This window comes from Centroberyx gerrardi, chromosome 17 (genome assembly GCF_048128805.1).
Source record: "Centroberyx gerrardi isolate f3 chromosome 17, fCenGer3.hap1.cur.20231027, whole genome shotgun sequence".
Lineage (NCBI taxonomy): Eukaryota > Metazoa > Chordata > Actinopteri > Beryciformes > Berycidae > Centroberyx > Centroberyx gerrardi.
In genome coordinates this window covers 11,304,551-11,322,924 of record NC_136013.1, presented here as the reverse complement: position 1 = coordinate 11,322,924, position 18,374 = coordinate 11,304,551, and the positions used below count along the sequence as shown (strand labels likewise).

Sequence of the window (18,374 nt, the reverse complement as noted above, 5' to 3'; positions counted from 1 at the left end):
TCGCTCTCTTTCTACCACTCACACACGTGAATTTAACATAAAATGCCACTTGATCCAAAATTTGTTTACTCCAGGAGAGGTTGAAACACGCAGCAGTGAGTAATACAGATGGAAAAGAGGCCTGTCATTGAGACCTCCTGCAAGGATAATGCTCTGAATGATAGTCCAGCCTTCGGATTAGCCGGGGAGACAAAGAAGAAAAAAAACCCACTTTTGCTCCCCAGATGCCTTAAAAACAGGCAACTTCTCCTTCGCCTCGAATCTCACACTGTGCCTGCTGCTACAGCTTTCTCAGATAGAGAGGCGCTACTTTCAGCTGAGCTACAGGGAGGCAGTCACACACAGACACACACACACACACACACATACAAATAAACAAATGAAAAGGAGCAAAGGCAAAGACACACCAAAAGCACTTTGTGCCAACCACCCCCTGCTTTAGAGCTGATTTATTCAGAGAGCAGGATAGGTGTGAAAGTCATCTACTTCCTGTGGAGGGTATTCAGTAGTATCAATCCCTGCTCCTCTGATCCATCCATCCATCCAACCACCCCGCCCCTCTCCACCTCTCGCTCTGACAGTGAAACAGGTGTCTCGGCTATTAGTATGAGTCTTTCTGTGCCACCTCTTCTATCCCACATCTCTGCTGACAGGTATAAATCAAGGCTATGTAAATGAGCACCAGTCAATCAGGAGCTCGTCATGCACCAGTGAAATAGCCTACAAGTGACGCAAAATAGCTCAAAAATAGACCACACCCAAAACACACCTCAAAAATAGCGCAATGCTGTTTGCATTATTCAGTCAACAGCTAAATGTGACTTTCCCACTCCAGTCAGAACAAGAGTCACCCTCCATCTTCCATCATAAAATGAACACTCATCTACAGTATTTAAGAAGTGTCTTACGTCACCCTCTCCCCACTGAATCATATCCACTCTCCAATATTTCTCCTCTACTCACTCTAATTTGCTCTCATAAAAAGGCTGCCTGCTACTGCTCTCCTTAGGTCTTGTTTTTTATTTCTTTTTCTAGCACTTCTCTCACAGGAGTGTTGTCAGGGCACTATGATGCTGACCCTTGCACTCCTTACTGAATCACTCTGGATAGTAGGGTTGGGCGATATGTCAAAATTTTCCTACCGGCCACCGTCAGCCCAACAACCGGCGATTGCCGATATATTCGCCGGGTGTCAGAGGGGCTAAGATTGTCACTACAGTGACAATAGCTGGTCCACCTTAAAGGTCAGTCCACCTTAAGTGAGCCTGGTCAGGTTAGCCATTGTCGCTAACTTCGGGGCTAACCCCCTTCACTTTAATCAAAAACTACACTGTACATACTGTCGCTGCCCGATCTGAGTCAACCGTAGATGTGAGTCGCGCACATCTCACAGCGACAGAGTAGAGTAGGCTATGTAATGTTAGCTAACTAGAGAAAATGTCCGCTAGCCGTGATGCTAGTTTTCGCTATGTTCAACTCCATTGACTTATGCTAAAAACGTTAGCGATCTAAAAGTCCGCTAGCTGCAAAGCTAATTAGTGCCAAATCCCATTTAATTATGTTAGTGTTAGCGACTTTAAAACTGGATCTGAAATGGGTTTGTCGCTGCCCGATCTGAGTTGAACATAGCGAAAATTAGCATCACGGGCTAGAAGTGTGACGGTGAGGTCACACACGCATATATTTATGTTATATATAACTGGTTCTTCGGATCAGGTCGGAAATCAAGTGTGTTTATGTTTATGGTTGTACTAAACGCCACTCTGGAAGGCGGAGTGAAAAGGCAACTGTCATAGAGAGGGTGGAGACGTGATGTCGTTTAAATACGGGGATAACGGCGCCCAACTCCAACTGCCAGTTTCTATTCGCACACGCTTTGAATTGCGCTTTACAGGTTAATTATTTACCATTAAATTAGCAAAATAAAATGACAAAAATCACCCAAAAAATCGCCAAAAAAAATCAACCGGCGATGGACTCAGCCAATCGCCGATAGCCGATATATTCCTCCTATCGCCCAACCCTACTGGATAGGAGCATCAACTAAAATGCCTAAAATGTAAATGTAACAATACAGCCGAGAAACATTGTTGCCTTAAGTGAAAAGGCAAGTGCGGCATTCCACAACTAGCAGTTGTATTGAGTTTCTTTTATCTCTCGCAACCCGAGGTCTGTCACACTTTCTTACATTAGCACTCGCATCAGCACCCATGTCACAACCTCATTCAGACAGCCAGACAGACGGTCCAAACAAACTCGGTTAGATGCAACAACACTAAAGAGATGGGTGTCTGAGTGAGAGATGGAAAGTTGAGCATCTGTCACAGTGCTGAACCATTTGGCTGAAATCAAAGGGAGATGAGGGCCTTCAAAGGACAGGCAAGCCGTGTCTGAGGCCAGACATGCTCTGGTGTGCTCTGAAGATAAGGGCCAAGAGGTTATATTGCTTTTCTTCCGTCTCTCCCTTTGTTCTCCTCTGTCTTAAGGGAGAGGGCGGGAGACAGAGAGAAAAAAGAAAAAGAGAAAAAAGAGGGGGAGAGAAAGGGAAGCAGAGAGGCAGAGTGACAGTGAGCGAGAGAGGAGAGAGAATGAGTCATGAGCAGACTGCCCGTCCCTCCCGCCACAGCGCACCGTGTTGATCAAACACTCGTTAGTAGAATTTGCTTGGTGTTTCCGGACGGCGAGGGTAATGAGTGGAGGTGGCTGAAGCAGAGGGGTGCCGTGCCGTGATGTGGATCATTTCTGACAGTATCTGAGTACTTCTGCCTTCCAGCCCTTCCCTTTCCCTGCCTTCTTCAGCGTGCCGCAGCAGAGCTGTTGCCTCCAGCGTACCTTTGACTGGGAGCACTTTGACTCAGCTGGATGCTAGGCATGAGCTAAATAGCAGAGTAATCCTCAGTGGAATTCTAAAGTGAACACACACGCTACCTCAAATCCCAAGGGGTTCGCAAGTTTACTTTCCTGGCACCAGGTGAAAAACAGCGCAGTTGGGAGCGTCACCTATGAATGTAGGCATTGTGGAAGTGCCAGTTTAAACTGCATGCACAGTGTGCAAGAGGGCATTATTGTTGCACTATTGGTCTGACTAGCAACCACCCCCACCAACCCCACCACGCCCCCCACCCGCACCCCCCACAAATTTTGTTTTCTTTCCAGCGGGCACATGAAATGTTCTCCCAAAAAGTATTTTGACAGAAACATGTTTTGTGTTACAACACGCAGAACAGAAGAACAGAAGAATAGGTTGCCATTGCTGTATATCACTAATACATGGTGGATTTTGTTGCTCTCCTTGAGGGATTGCGGCCATACATTTTGGCATCTGTGCTGGTCAGCAAAATTCAAAAGGTCAGGCCAATGTTATTGCCTTGGTGCTGATTTTAAAAGATTTTCAAAGTAGGGGGTGAAAAAAACAAAGGCCACCATTTGGCATTATTGGATTAGAACAACAGTGTTTGTCAGATACATTGATTTTTTCTGCTGCTGGTTCCCATTATGTTGATGCATGCAGTATGTGAACTGCCACATATGACCCTGGAGTAAAGCATATAACGCATGCCTAACACCGACAGATTAGACTGTTAAGAAGAACCCATTCTCCTCTAGCAAGGACAAGCCAGTCTGATGGGTGTCAGGTGATGATGGGGGGGTGGGTGAATGATTGGCTTATTTTGTTTCTGTCAATGCACTACATACAGTTAGGCCTTGCCACATTTAGGCTTCCGTTTTGCTGAACCTCATGTCCAGAGGTACAGTTGAGAAAACATGGAACCAACCGGAAACCAATATAATCTCAAACCATTTAAACATGGCTCAAATTAATTGATTTATTAATTCCAATGCCAATGCTCCTATATTTTTCAGCATTCCGACTCATTTTAAGTATCTCACAATTTCTATGTTTTGGTGCAAGGTTAATTTAATCACCCTGGCTGTTTTCAGAAGCCTTTCAATTTTTTATCCAGTGGCTATAATGTAAGTTTGCGAACGCATTAGAATATGAAGCAGTACCCCATTAATGTTGAAACAAATGAAACTCATGCTCAACCATAATGACAAAAAAAAAAAAAAACACGTGCATACACTGTTCCTCCTAACATGACAGAAATGGAAGTAGGCTATAACTGGGTTGTCAAATAATACCTATCTGATAGCATATTTCCATTTTTGGACCAGTCATTTAAATTTAAATTGCCTCATATTGGTGATTTACACAGTGAAATTAGGGAAAATAGGCTTTCAACTGTACAAAAGTGGGTTAGTAATGTGAGGCAATGCAAGATGACTAAATGGTGTGATCATTGTCTTTTTGTCTTATTAACACCAAGCCTGTGAAAACAGGATCACACAACATTAGCACAAATCTTTTTTTACCAGGGTGTGATGTCTCTTTTGTACAAACAAAACGATATTTATAATTAGAGACAGTTGACAATGTTGAATGTTGAAAATTATGGCCGAAACTATTGATAATATTATTGAAAAGGAACAAACGTGCCATTAAAGGAAGAATAATGTTTGATAACTGAGCAATACTGGATTTTACCTCGTAGCACTAGACCAGGGTAAAGCATTTGATTACATCTCTAGAGAATACCTTTGTCTTGGAGTGGTATGGCTTCCTCATCAAATTTATAGACGTGATCAAGCTATTGTACGTTAAGTCTATGGTATAAGTGAATGTAAATGGTGGTCTAACAGAAACTTTTTCAATAGCTAGAGGTGTGAAACAGGGTTGTCTACTCAGCGCAGCACTGTACATAATTGCTATTAGTCCCTTATTAAAATGCATTAAAAACGATAATAGATTAAAAGGTAGGTCTGTAGGCAGTTGTGATAGAATAGTTGTGTCGGCATATGTAGATGACCTGTCTTTATTTATAAATAATGAAAAAGAATTAGATGTTATTAGAGAACATTCACAGTGTATGAATCGGTCTCTGAAGCAAGGCTTAATGATGATAAGACTGATGGTGTCTGGATAGGTGAACAAAAAAACAGACCTCCTATTCAGATTAAATTCACACTTGTTGCCACCATGAGGTGTGCTTGAAAAGAACTGGAAAAGGAAGCATAAAGGAATAGAAGATGAAATTTTAAAAAAAAATGGAATAAAAGAAAATGTCCACTGTGTGTGTTTGTGTGTATGAGGTCATGTTTATCAATGCAACATACAAGACTCAAGTTTGTACGTTCATGTGTTCTTTGCATACTACTGAGACAAAGTGAAAAAAAACGATAACATAAAAGGAGAACTTTTTATTTTATTCTATTTCAGCCATGCATTCTTGCCTTGATGCAAGAGGGACATCGCTCACAGATTAGGCCTAGGTCTAGATGTCCTCTGCACTGTCACATGACATAGGGCTAATTAACTCTAGAGAGGAAAATGGAGACTCTGCAAGGAGCAATAAACGTTCTCCATTATAAGCCATCTAATTAGAATGCAAGCTACAAGGGCTTGAAGGAGAACATAACAAACACAGAGGCCAGTGTAATTGTCAACCAAGCTCTGAGGAAAGCAAACATAATAGACATAATCAGCCTAGCACCTCCTATAAGGTCATGATGGAATGCTGTGGAAAACATTTCTCCGTATCTGACTGCAGTTTCCAGATGGCGTTTTCTTCAACCGAGGAAAAGGTCACAGACATTTCAGCAGTCATAAACTTCAGACGCCATGCCATCAATTAGCCTAATCTATCTGTTGTTACCTGGCAAGAGGAGCATGAAGTACAGAAACTTGAGTTCTTCCAATCACAATTTCAAATTTTTGGCTTTTCGGCGTCTGACCTAAACAACAGATTTTGGTTTGTAGCAGATTAAAGCAATGTCCCACGAGAAATGGCATTTCACATAGAGGCTTCATTTCTCCTTCATGATCAGTTTTCAATCACAATAGCATTTCACGAACATTTCAAACTACATCTTTAAACGACGTGTAAAACGGGCGCATCTGTGTTTGTGCTCGCATTCACGTCAGTCAAATTTTTCCAGTGCTTTTTGAGATAAAGAGCAAAGCGGCCAAAGTCAACAAAGTCAAAAGTTATAGGGGAGATGATTTCCAAGTCAGCCAATGTTCTGTCCACTCAAGGCCTTTAGGCCCAGTGGTTGATCAATAGTAACAGAAACGGCAGCAGGCCTCCAGAGCCCATTGCCAATTTAACCCGCTTTACCATGACCCACTTCTTCCTCAAATATCACAGCTGCTTACCAGGATGGATTACATGCTTCTGGTGGTGATAAGATGAGTGTGGAGGAGGAGAGGGAAGGGGAGATGGATGGAGAAAAATAGTTTGTGTGTGTGTGTGTGTGTGTCTATGTGTGTCTGTGTGTGCACGTGTCAGTAGCGATCGCTCCAGCAGGTCAGAAAACACTGTAAGGCCGTTCAAGTGGCAGACAAACAGACAGGGGATGAATCTACAGCATGGCATCCAACAGCGGGTCTTGCTCAATTTGCATTACTTGCATAGGCCTGCTTCACATAGAACAAAGACACACAGCACCCCAGCCGGCTTCATGGGCAATTTATGCATCACGCTGGGCACATTATGAGTTCCTGTGTCAGGTAAATGTGTTTGGAGCGACAGGGAAGAATGATTTTGACTGCGAGTGAAAATAATGAATAGACAAATTCATCTCCATAAACGCTTTCAAGGATTCTATCTTGGTCATTCTCTCAGACACCTGCAACTGCCTCCGATCCATATAATTGACAATGCGTTTATTTTTACCTCATATTTGTGGCCTTTTTTTGCCCTAGCTGGGTTTATGTTCTGTTTGTTATGATTTCTCTACCCTGTGTTGTTTGAAAGGATAAAAGAATGATTGTATTATTGTGAAAATTTCATTTTAAGTATAAATCTTCACATCTTAGCTGCTTCACATCTTAGCTTTTTCACACAACTCCCATAATTCTCTCCTCGTGTGCAAATAAATTTCAATACCATCACACGACAAGAGAACATTGAGTATTTCTGGGTTCTTCATCTGTTCAGTTTAAATGGACTGCTAATACAGTGATATATGGCAAGATGTAGGCTATATTATATAGCCTATTACGTAGCCTATGTGTATACAGTATATGTAGGTATAGAGACAATTTTTTTTATCAGTGTAATACAACCCAAATTCCTAACCTGGTGTCCAGCCCCCATGAGTCGCAGTCTTTACCATGTTTTGAATTTACACGGCGATTCATAAGGGTCTGGATGCAAGCCTATCCACAACTCACTGACGTAATTTCTCGCCCCCACCGATTGGTTGGTGTTAGTTCCAATCACAGTGGCAAAGCAGACTGAAATAATCTGGAAACGCCTCAGAGCCATGGATGTATTGCTCAGAGGAACAACAATCATGGCGTCGTTCACTTCCGAGCTTTTAAACATGCTGATTGTTCCTGTTTTAATTTATTCATTCAATTTTAATTCATCGAACTGACGAAATCCCTAAATCTAGCTTGCTATCATCCAATACCTTTGCCATTTTGTTGTCATAACAACATAGTTGTTGTCGCGCTCTGTAATGCTCGTCATAAGTAGGTTTGTCCCGCCTACAACGACCATCCAATCAGGTCTCGGACAGTATCTGTCCGAAATAACTGCAATAGGCTTGCATCCAGACCCTTATGAATCGCCATGCAAATTCGAAGAGTGCTAAAGACTGCAATTCATAGGGGCTGGACACCAGAGTTCTGAATGAATACCAAATTCTGGCATTCATAATAAATCACTTGCTGTATGAGAAGTGTTTTTATGTGCGTATGTAATAAGATTAAATTGCTAATGTTAACTAGCAAGCCAAGTAGTCTACTGTTACTGTATTCTCCATAGAAGAGATTAAGGCAGCTGATCAACTAGGGAGCCAGAGAGCTGAGATCACATTCAAACAAACTGCAAATTAATTAGGTCTATATGTGATCACCACAAATGAACCATGGGGGACACTCAGTTGGCTAATACCATGTAACTGTGATGTCAAACGATGTCTACGAATCTAGCCTGGGACCGGTGTTATATCTTCCCCTTCTCTCTCTCTCTCTCTCTCTCTCTCTCTCTGTATCTCTCTTCATGTCTCTCTTCACTGTAAACCATCCAAAAAAGGCAAAAATGCCAAAATAAATTGTCTTAAAAATATAAAAAAAATATATAAAAATAACTGCACCATGGTATTGTGTACTTATATGTTTTGCTGCCTGCTGTTATTTCCTTGTTAGTTTGATTTTATATTTTATATCATTGTCTAGTCACCTATTGTTTCTCAGCATCAAATATTTTCAACTTCAGTGGCCTGCCTTGTGACCTGCCTGGTTGAATAACAGTTCTAGAGAGAGAGAGAGAGAGAGAGAGAGACAACAACATGGCAGCAGAGACATCTGCTCAGGAAAGTAATGATGATGCTGTGGGGGAGGAAAAGAATAAGACATGGAGGTCACGTTTGCTAGCATGGAGTCTCCATCTGTCCCCCGGGGTTAGTGGGGTGTGCCAGGGATGAGGGTGGGGCTGGGGGAACAGACTCGGGGATGGTGTTTGCCAGCTCAATTCTTATCCCAGAGGCCAAGCAAACAGTAAATGAGGTGTGCTTCTTATAAAAGCAGTCTATCGGGGCCTGCTAGGCACAGCAATCTGCAGACCCTCACCACGCCAAAGTTGAGGTCGGGATCACGTCTAGTCCGTATCGATTTGCCCTCTCAGGTGAACTGCGGAATACACTGTCTAAAAGAGGATCATGTCTGCGTCCTGTGTGTGTGGTGGAGTACATGTAGTGTAGGACACAGGGGCAGGTAGAGATGTTGAGAACTTTCATCTCAAGAAAACATGTCTTCTCCTAAAGGAACATTTCCTAAGAGAAATATCTCCTCCCTGACACCTAAGACCTTGAAAATATCCTCAGATACAACAAATTATAGAGTAAATCAATTATACGGCATGATGATGATCATAGGTCACAACAGTCAGAAACATAGTCAACACATAGGCAGTGTTAAAGTTGCAAGTTTGTTCAATAGGGTTAGTTAGTGACCAATTTTTTTTCTCTTTGGTGGAAGTTGGAACAAGGAAATTGCTAAATACACTAAATAACTCAAGGAAATTGTCTTCCTTCCCCCAATCAGATGGAATTTGAAATCAAAAAGTTGGTTTGAGGATAGCCGTGATGTTCAGAAATGCATTCATGTCCATCCGTGTCACACAGCATTCTGCAGGTGTTTGTGCTCTCCCTCCAAATCCATGTTATTTTTTGTCACCTAGCGGGAATAAGCCTCTGACACAGAAAATAACTGCTTTTTTTCCCTCTCTCTGTCTCAAACACAAGGTGATGACCTCCCACCAGAATGTAAAATGCTTCTTTTTTTTTTCTCTCTTTAAAAGCTCAGGGATGAATCACTAGAAAAAAGGGGACAGTTTCAGGGGCCTATGCTATTGATTCAGTTTCTATGACCGCAAATACTTTAAAGCATAATAAGCCTATGCTTCAAGTCCCCATACCTTTCAGGGCTTGAAATGGCCTTGTCGTTACCTACAAATCACAGCTCTCAGCGAAGCCGGCCTCTCCAGAGCGATATGTCAGTGACCACAGGGGAAAAAAAAAAAAGCAAGGGACACAAGCAAGCCGCCAAAAAATGTAATGGTTTTTGTTGAGGATTTAGACAGTGATATGGCAGTGTGGGAGTATCATTCATGTTCCAGACATAGCAGATCCTCTGGAGATATGGTGAATATTAAAGGGCTTTGGCGGAGTCGTCGCCCTGAAGGCTCTTGACAGAAAATTTGTTTATGACCTTCAAAAACGGAGGAGGAAGTCAATGATAGCTCTGATCGCCTCTTCTGCATCGCAGGCCAGCCCAGCACTTTGAAGACAGAAAGTTGCAGTTTACTGTTGTCATCAGAACAGTGGCGCTCTTACAGCATTATTTATCACACAGGCCCAATTCTTTTAAGTGCAGCGTGAATGTAACAAGCTGTCTGCAAGAAACTTCTTGGCTCAGTTAGGAAGAGCTAGTTAAATTGTTTGCATCAAACTACCCAAGACTGGACACTCAGCATGTGAGACACAGTAAAGAAAAGATATGGAAGTGAGAGCCAGGGGATTGCTGACAGGACATATTAGGCTAAAACTTTTCCCAAATTCATACGTTGGACTATTGCTGACTATAAATGCAACTTCTGATGCAGTGTTCTTTTTTCACCATGAGCCAAGCCAAAGCTGTCAACAAAAACAACATCAAAACAAAACATATAAAACAAAATATAAAGTTTTTGTAACTTCCTAAATAAGCAGAATGCTTCATCATATCCCTGAAAAAAACAAAGACAATGACATGTTGCCAAGTTTGCATGTAGGCCTCTTTTGGAAATGATAAAAATAAAACTTCTTATACGCCACCTGTCTTCATTTCCTCTATTAAAGAAAGAGAATCTAATGACGAGCTTGGTGTTGTCTCTAAAAAAATATAGGTTGGGGATAATTACCTGAGAGATCAGGCAAGAGAGAGCAGAAGAATACCTCCATCTGTCAATTGAAGAAATATGACTGCTTGTGACATGCTTTGTTGCTCACCAGCCGTAACTGCCTCCCTGAAAAGGTGCCAAGGGAGAATTAAAAACAAGAAAAAGTAATATGTGAGGCGCCTGAGACTAAGTCTGTTCATTATGTATGATTCAGATTCCTCCTAAAATGAAGCCAAGCCTAGGACAACGTAACTCCTCCTCACCCAAACTGAAGTACAATATTGTTTCTGACAACAAAGGATGAGCAACTTCCTGAATGATTCAACTTGAACATGTTGGCGGGAAGCTGATCAATCTTCAGTAAGGCCAATGGTCTTATTCAGTACTGTGTCATACTGTAGCTCATTCATATTCTAATAAGTCAAAGTAGCACAGAAAGACAGCAACAGTAGAAAAGGGCCCTAATCAACACAGGTTTCAGTGTAAAAGAGTGCAATGACAACATAAATTTTTCCATTTTTCCTTCTTAACAACCGCACACAAGCACAGAATAGCTCTGGTTTATGCATGTCAAAGAAAGGGTGCCTCTCAAAAAAGAATCCCTTTGCAATATTTACTGTACCATGCGTTGCTAGGAGGCTTATTTCATCAGCAGTTTACAGTCTGCCACCTTAGTTTCTCCTATCGCCTACCAAATCTGCCATGGCACAGCAGGAGGCTACTGTACAACATCTTTCACTAGCATTCAGTGGCAAACATTAGCTGAGGAAAATGTCCCACATCGTCTTATTTTACTGGATCATCTTTCAAACTACTGGTCATACAAATAGTTTACAGCATTTAGTCTTGGTCTAATGAATTTAAGTAGCTAAATGTATTTTTTGAGGGACCCAGTAGCCTACAGTAGGCCTAGCCCATATACAACAGGTCCAAATTCCTCATCATAATCTATTTTTTGGCAGCGCAAACGCAGTTTTACTTGACCAATCAATATAGTCATCAATAAAGACTGATGTCCTCTGGTATCCAAACCTATTACATTTTCCTGATCCATCTTCATTTGCACTAAATGAGAGGAGAGGAGCCAGACTGGACTTCACCGTCTTTAGAAATTAGTCTACTCCTTCGATAAAGAATAGATACACTGAAGGTCCAAGATGAAGACTGCTCAGCGGGGAAATTGAGGTTTGTCCAAGAGTAGGAACAAACTGTGGCACTCATCACTTGCCCCTTGTAAAATCTGCTTTAGATTCATAGAGAAAAGCTATGGTGGCTGAACAAATAAATAAGGCAAGGCTCATGTCAAGCTTTGCCATGGGAGTGTCAATGAGAAAGAGAGAGCTCTGGGCTTGTAAAATAGACATGTAAACACTACGATCCTATATGCTCCAGACCAATCCAACCACCCCCCAAACATGTAGTCCGCACAAGGTTTTCCCTGCATATTAATGTGTTTGGCTGCCTGTTTTTGACCACATAAGCCAAAAAATTTAACTTCCAAGATGTGAGAAAAATATGCATTTGCATTTTTTCTTAGCATATGGCTTCTGAATTTCATAGTGTTTTATCATTGCGTTATGGCTTTGGAATGGGTTCTGAAAGTGTAATTTTAGCCCATAAAGGTTATTGTGTAATTTTAGAGTCCTCAAAACTCCACGCTTGTGTGAAACCTACCCCACTGGCAAATCAGCCAGCCAAGTTTGTCCAAGCAAAACACTTACACACACACACACACACACACACACACACACACACACATTCAGAGTTAGTCAAAGGCAACAGAATGATGGTTGGAGGGAATATGTTTAGGCATTCTGCTCTTTTCTTTCTCCTCTGCATTCCCATTTCTCCGGGCTATTTAGCGTTTAGTTTTCGTTATGCAGAGAGATGATAGCTTCTGCTGAATAATGATAGAGAAATGAGAGAAAAAGCAAGAGAAAGAGGCTAATCTAAGCCAGCCAGTAAGAGGTTGTCCCCTCCCTCCATCATATTCCATCCATTCTACATACCTGATGGCAGCATGTGGGAGTCCAAACTGTCAGCATGCATGTATCACACAAAGCACAACTCTAACTGTTTCTGTCCTTTTGACACCAATTTATTGAGTGGGTTGCTGATGGGAGTAAATTGAGAAGAATTCCCCACTCCTTTATACCCTATGCTATTCTGAGCAGGATGTTTCATGCATGCAAGCATGGCTATGAAAACAAGGCCTACAGCTAGACTACAGATAGTAGGCTAGCCCACTATTAAAATTATCTCTTCCTATATACTTCATGCTAGAACGTTTTGATACGACTTTTTAAAATATTTAACCAACTGTTTTCAAACAAACCCAACACACACCAATGATGGAATGTTCGGCACAGAGAAGAGCAGGTGATGTCACCAACTGACACTGAGCTCTGGCTGGCAAGCAGCTCACGATACAGGCACACTGCTGCTAAAGTTACTACTGCTAACGTTACTACTACTGTTACTACTACTACTACTAATGTTACTGTGTTTTATCCAATACAACTAGCCCACACATTTTCTCCAGGAAATGTAGCTTTCTAGTTGGTCCATATAAGTCATGTGATAGTCCTATATCGTGAAAACCTCGCAAATTCAGTCCTGCTGATTGTCATTTTAACTTGAATTAATTTTAGCGTTAAATTGAACCATTACGTTGCATGCTCTTCTATGGTACAGACTCTAACGTTACCACCATTGGGCTGATGATAACGTTAATGCTGTTTTTTAGTTCCTGAAAAGTTTACGTTTTGGAGATACGAGTTTTCTTTCTTTTTTAAAGAGAATTCCATTTAACCTGCTCACACCGCTAAAGCTAACGTTAACCACGTCAAATAACTTTGCTAGCGTTAGTTAACTCACCATGGAGTTCTTCATAGTGGCCTTGACGGTAAAACCTTCGGCTTTTAGCTCCATTCTTTCCTTGGAAATGTCCAAACGTTTCGTACTTGTCCACATGGAAAATTAAATTATGTTGTAAATCTAAATCTAAAAAGACGACCACTCTAATGTTTGTGTAACTGCAACCTACAAAACAAGAGGCCAGTTGTTTCTGTTGCGGTTGCTATGCAACTTGAGAGACGCCTTGGTCTGGTTGCTGCGGAGACGTGTGTCCCCGTGTTGTGGTTGATCACAGGCAGGTCCCTCCACAGTGTTTGCAAACAGGCAATCATTACCCTTATACGAAGAAGAAATCTTTTAATAAATGAATAGTAGGATACTATACAAATATCACAGCAAAACGTTAAATCCCAGTAATATTTTCATCTAGGGTCAATAAACCCCTATATCACATTGAGTTACTATAGGAATATTATAGCGATTCTTCATTAGGGTTCATTATGGTACCAAATATACAAGAATTTGCTATGAAAAAACACCATCTGAGTTTGCACAACTCTCTTAACAATTATCCCACATAACTAGTTGCGCTTAGAAACCCATGTCTCAGCAACTTTGTTAGGTCTATTTGACATATTTGAAGTCACCTTTGGATTTAACTAAACCCCTACTGTAATTGACTTCCAGCCATGGCCAAAATAAAAGGACAACATTTAACTTTCTGAGACGTCTTAAAGCCTAATGTATTGTATTGGAGAATTTCCCCACTACTATCTGATAGCCTTCCAGTGTAATATGTCAGAAATCAAAGCAAGGCTCCACACACAGAAGAGCACTTGCTCTTTGTGATGATTTATTATATGTTAATCCGTATGTCCAATTACCCCCTTTAATGGTCTAAGTCTATATTGTCCAATAATAGAGTCAACCTGAGGGACTAAATGAGGAGCTTCAATTAAACTGCTTCATATAAAAAGAGTGATGGGAATTGTCATTACCTGGCCATCTGCAATTTATCATCGTACATTTTGGTATTTGTGTGACTAGAATTCCCTAAATGTTTGAGAACCTATAGGAACTGTAAATATGGAAGAACAGAATATATACCATATACTCATATACTATATTGGTATCCACAGATTACTTTCATTTTTACCTACTTGCCCTACTTGCATCACATGACACATTTTATGGATGCAATCATGTGATTAACTCATTTGTGCATAGTTCCTTAGTTTAGAAAGGTATGCAGTGATGAAGGTCTGATAATAGGTCAAAACTTTTTCACTGCACTTAACACTTTTTTGAACTTTTTGACATAATCTTGTGAAGATTTTGAGTCCAATATATACTATTGTAGTTTTTGTTTGTTAAAGGTAATGGATCAAATTGGTACTTTAGTTATTTTTGCCAACAGGCTACTACAAGTTTAATACTATCAGCCTATATAACTTCAAGTTTAATACTTTGAACCAGTATCAGTGAAAACGTGTCACTGCACCCCCACTATGAACTTTCTTTGTGCATAGATGTTGCTTCAGCAGCTCCCAGGCCACCGCACTTTTATCCCTAGACACAGAGGATAGATCGCATGCTCAGCTCATCATCATACCAGTACAGAGGACCTTCATCTAGCAGTAAATACTTAATGATGCTCTTTGTCTGGCAGGTGGACTGAGGCCTTGACTCTCAATAAGCTGGTTAGAAAGCGGCCTGAGCACTGAATCATTCCAATTTAGGGATGTGGCACTTTTAATCTTCCAATATCCTTTTTGCCTCTGGAGACTTTCCTGGGGGAACTGGTGCAACTGTTATTAATCTTCGGTGCACAGGCAATTTCTCTAAAAGCCCCTATTTGTTTTTTATGGCTCCATTGAGAGAGGAGGGTATAGCGGCAGAGAGGGAGACTGTAAACAAGGTATGCAGGGAAGGCGAGTTATGTCCCTGTCAGCATTCAATGCTGGCCTCTCTCTCTCTCTCTCTCTCTCCCTCTCTCTCTCTCTACCCCTCTCCCTCTCCTTCCCCTCAGAGGATTAAAAAGAGGAAGAGGGGAGTTTTCAGAGAGCAAACTGAGCAAACTGGAGCGTCAGCATGAATTCAGCCGGACTGAGAAATGACTGTTCAAACGGAATGGCACTATCTCACTGCTGTGAGGAGGGGTGGCGAGGAGGGGAGCCGCTCTTTGTGCATTGTGGAAATAGACCTTGCAGGGATGTTGTGTGAAATACAAAATATATTGTTAGCGTTGCCAATTTCTTGCATTGTGTGCGCATGTGAGTATGTATGTTTGTCTGTCTGTATACCTGTGTCAGTCACCCCACAGGTCAACTTAACATGTTTCCCACAGCTGCTTCAAAGACACACGCCTATAGTCTCCGACTTGACTTACACAGTGAAAATTCATTAGCATTTTCTGCCACTAATGATGTATTGTGAGTAACCAAGTGGTTTTGTATTTTGAACTTTCTGGAAAAAAATCACTTGGCACGTAGGAAAAGAATGAGGTGAAAAATGCGAGTAACAGCATCATGAAGGGACTGCAATACTACATCATGCCGTGATAAATGTATGTTTTATTTTTTTTCCTGCGTCTATAGTGTGTCTGCATCACCATGTTGTCCCTGGTTTGATCTCCAGCTCATTTGCCGGGTATAGCCATCGTCCGCTGTGAGGGAAAACAGCAATTATGATATCATTAGAGCAGAAACTCGCACCTACAAAACAAAGAACCCAGAGGAGGCCAGAGGAAGAATCTCAGCAGGAAAAGGATAGCAGAGACTTTGCAGCAGACACAGTTGCCCCCCAATTACCATGAGGCAGGACAAACAGCCATTAGAGTAGGCCATTAGGCTGTAGGGAGAGTGGCCAGGGGCTTGTTGGGCTTAACAGTTCGTCAGGTTGTGAAAGTCACACAAAGTGTACAAGGTATCTGACTGTGATAAATGCAGTCAGTTGCAAAAGGGAATAGGTATAGTAGTCTGTGTTGCTGCTTATGTTATATTTTATAAGACAGTAAAACCTAAGGAAAATGTAACCTTAGATATTGTATAATGATTAGTAATAATTAGTATAATAGTATAATAATTTGATTGATTTTGTTTTGTTTTTCATGAATATAGTAGCACTCTAGTAACTTCTAACAATTGTGATTTTCCATCTGAGAACCCAGACCAAAAAAGGACTATAGTAATTATATAATAATTTTGGATGGATAGTATACAAATATCAAAACAAAACTGTAAGTCTCTATAGGAACATTATCAGATAATATAATGATGCCATAGGAGCCAAAATAAAAACACCATAAAGTGCAATAAGGTCACTGTAACTGCACTACTGAGTACCACAGACACTCTCCAAGTCCCAACAGGAATATTATAGGAATATTGTAGTGATTTATCATTAGGGATGTGTATACATGATACTTAAGCCCATAAAACCGATGCTAATGCCATGACTTAGAGTTAAAGGGGCAAAAAAAAAAAGCTTTATAAAAAATTACAATTATTATGCAGACACTTGCATAACACAAAACTATGAGTAGTTCAGCTCAAATTCATTTGGTTTCAGAGTTGTTGAGAGTTAATGTGTTTGTATCTGTCTGCCAAGTGATGACATCTGGAGGACACTTACAAGCAGCGTTAAATACAGCTCAGTGAAATAATGAAGATGAAACACAAAATAACATGGCCTGAATCATCAAAGAGAAATGCTGAATGGGAATGTATAGTTTTCAAGTTAATAATGTCTGTTATATGTTTTGCTAAATACAGTCAATTTGACATATTGGGGATTCAAACAAAAACCAAAGACCTAATTTTGTTGTTTTCCCACCGGTGCCTGTTTTTTCTTTGTTTGCATTTTGTGGCTCACCATAACTTTGTTTGTGCCGAATTGGACAGCGGTGTGCATTAGAAGATAGTGTCAATTCAAATCGGATGGCGCAGTGCAATTTTGGTATAAAAAATGATAGTGGTGCCTCCTCCTGCTCAGCCCATGTCTTAGCACTGGCTTTCTGTGCTATTTCCGTGGCTTTAGTTGGCAAAGCCACACATGCACATAGACCTCTCCGAAATAACATAAACCCAGTTTTAAGAATGTTATGTTTGCATATTTCATTTTGAAATAAATTCTTCCCGGGTGGCATGGTGACTCAGTAGTTAGTGCTGTCTCCTCAAGGTAAGAAGGTCCTGGGTTTGAATCTGGACCCCGGCCCTTTCTCTGAGTTTGCATGTTCTCCCCATTTTCATGTGTGCTTCCTCTGGGATTTTTCCCCCACATTCCATCGACATGCAGGTCAGGTGAACTGGAGACTCTAAATTGCCCATGGATGTGAATGTGAGCATGAGTGTGTTTGTCTGTCTATTTGTTTTCCTGTCTGGACTCTCCTCATCCATTATGAAACTGTCAGTATGCTGTGGCGGAGAGTGCACTGCTTTTAAAGGGAATAAGAGGTGATGATTTGATTGTCTGTGATTGACACCCGCCCCTACCATACCTACAGATAATTTATTCCTCCTTATCTATCTCCTATTACAGCTGCGCCGCAGGTGCAGCACTGCTGCACTAGTGCCTCTGGTCATGAAATTACCTGAACTTGCACCACCGCCTGCGCCTTGCACCGTGATTCACAAAAATAGGGCCCATAATGAAATACATACCAAAGCAAAAAATCATTTCACGGAGAATCAATTATACCTAAAGCTAGGACAAAATAGAATTCAGATGTATTATGGGTGAAATACCCCTTTCATACTGATCACTGTAAAATGCTTCTCTGAATGTCTATCAAATACTGTCATCAAACTGCAAATACCCAAGGAATACCTAAAACACAGCACTACAAGCTTTGTTTTGTTTTTTTGTTGTTTTTTTTTCTTTTACTCCAAACAATAACAGCTTGGGGTATCCGGACTGTAGCCTGCTTTCCCTAGAGCACTGATAAATCCAACGGCATAGCTCTGTTCAAAGGCAGGGCAGTTGGCGGTGGATACTTGATATGGGCACAGAGTCGCGAGGCCTCAGTCAGAAAGCCACAGCGTATTGATCCTCATGCATTATAGAGGCAGT

At 41.1% G+C, this 18,374-nt stretch overlaps 1 protein-coding gene across 1 annotated transcript in view; it reads right to left on the bottom strand.

Annotated features, from left to right (window-relative positions):
* The window catches only part of pacrg (PARK2 co-regulated), a 122,205-nt gene extending 108,784 nt beyond the window's left edge, over window positions 1-13,421 (bottom strand). Inside the window, exon 1 of the mRNA XM_078289670.1 lies at window positions 13,326-13,421. Within this exon, the coding sequence (XP_078145796.1) occupies window positions 13,326-13,421 (96 nt within the window). The remainder of the gene's footprint in view (window positions 1-13,325) is intronic.
* Window positions 13,422-18,374: the final 4,953 nt, after the last annotated feature.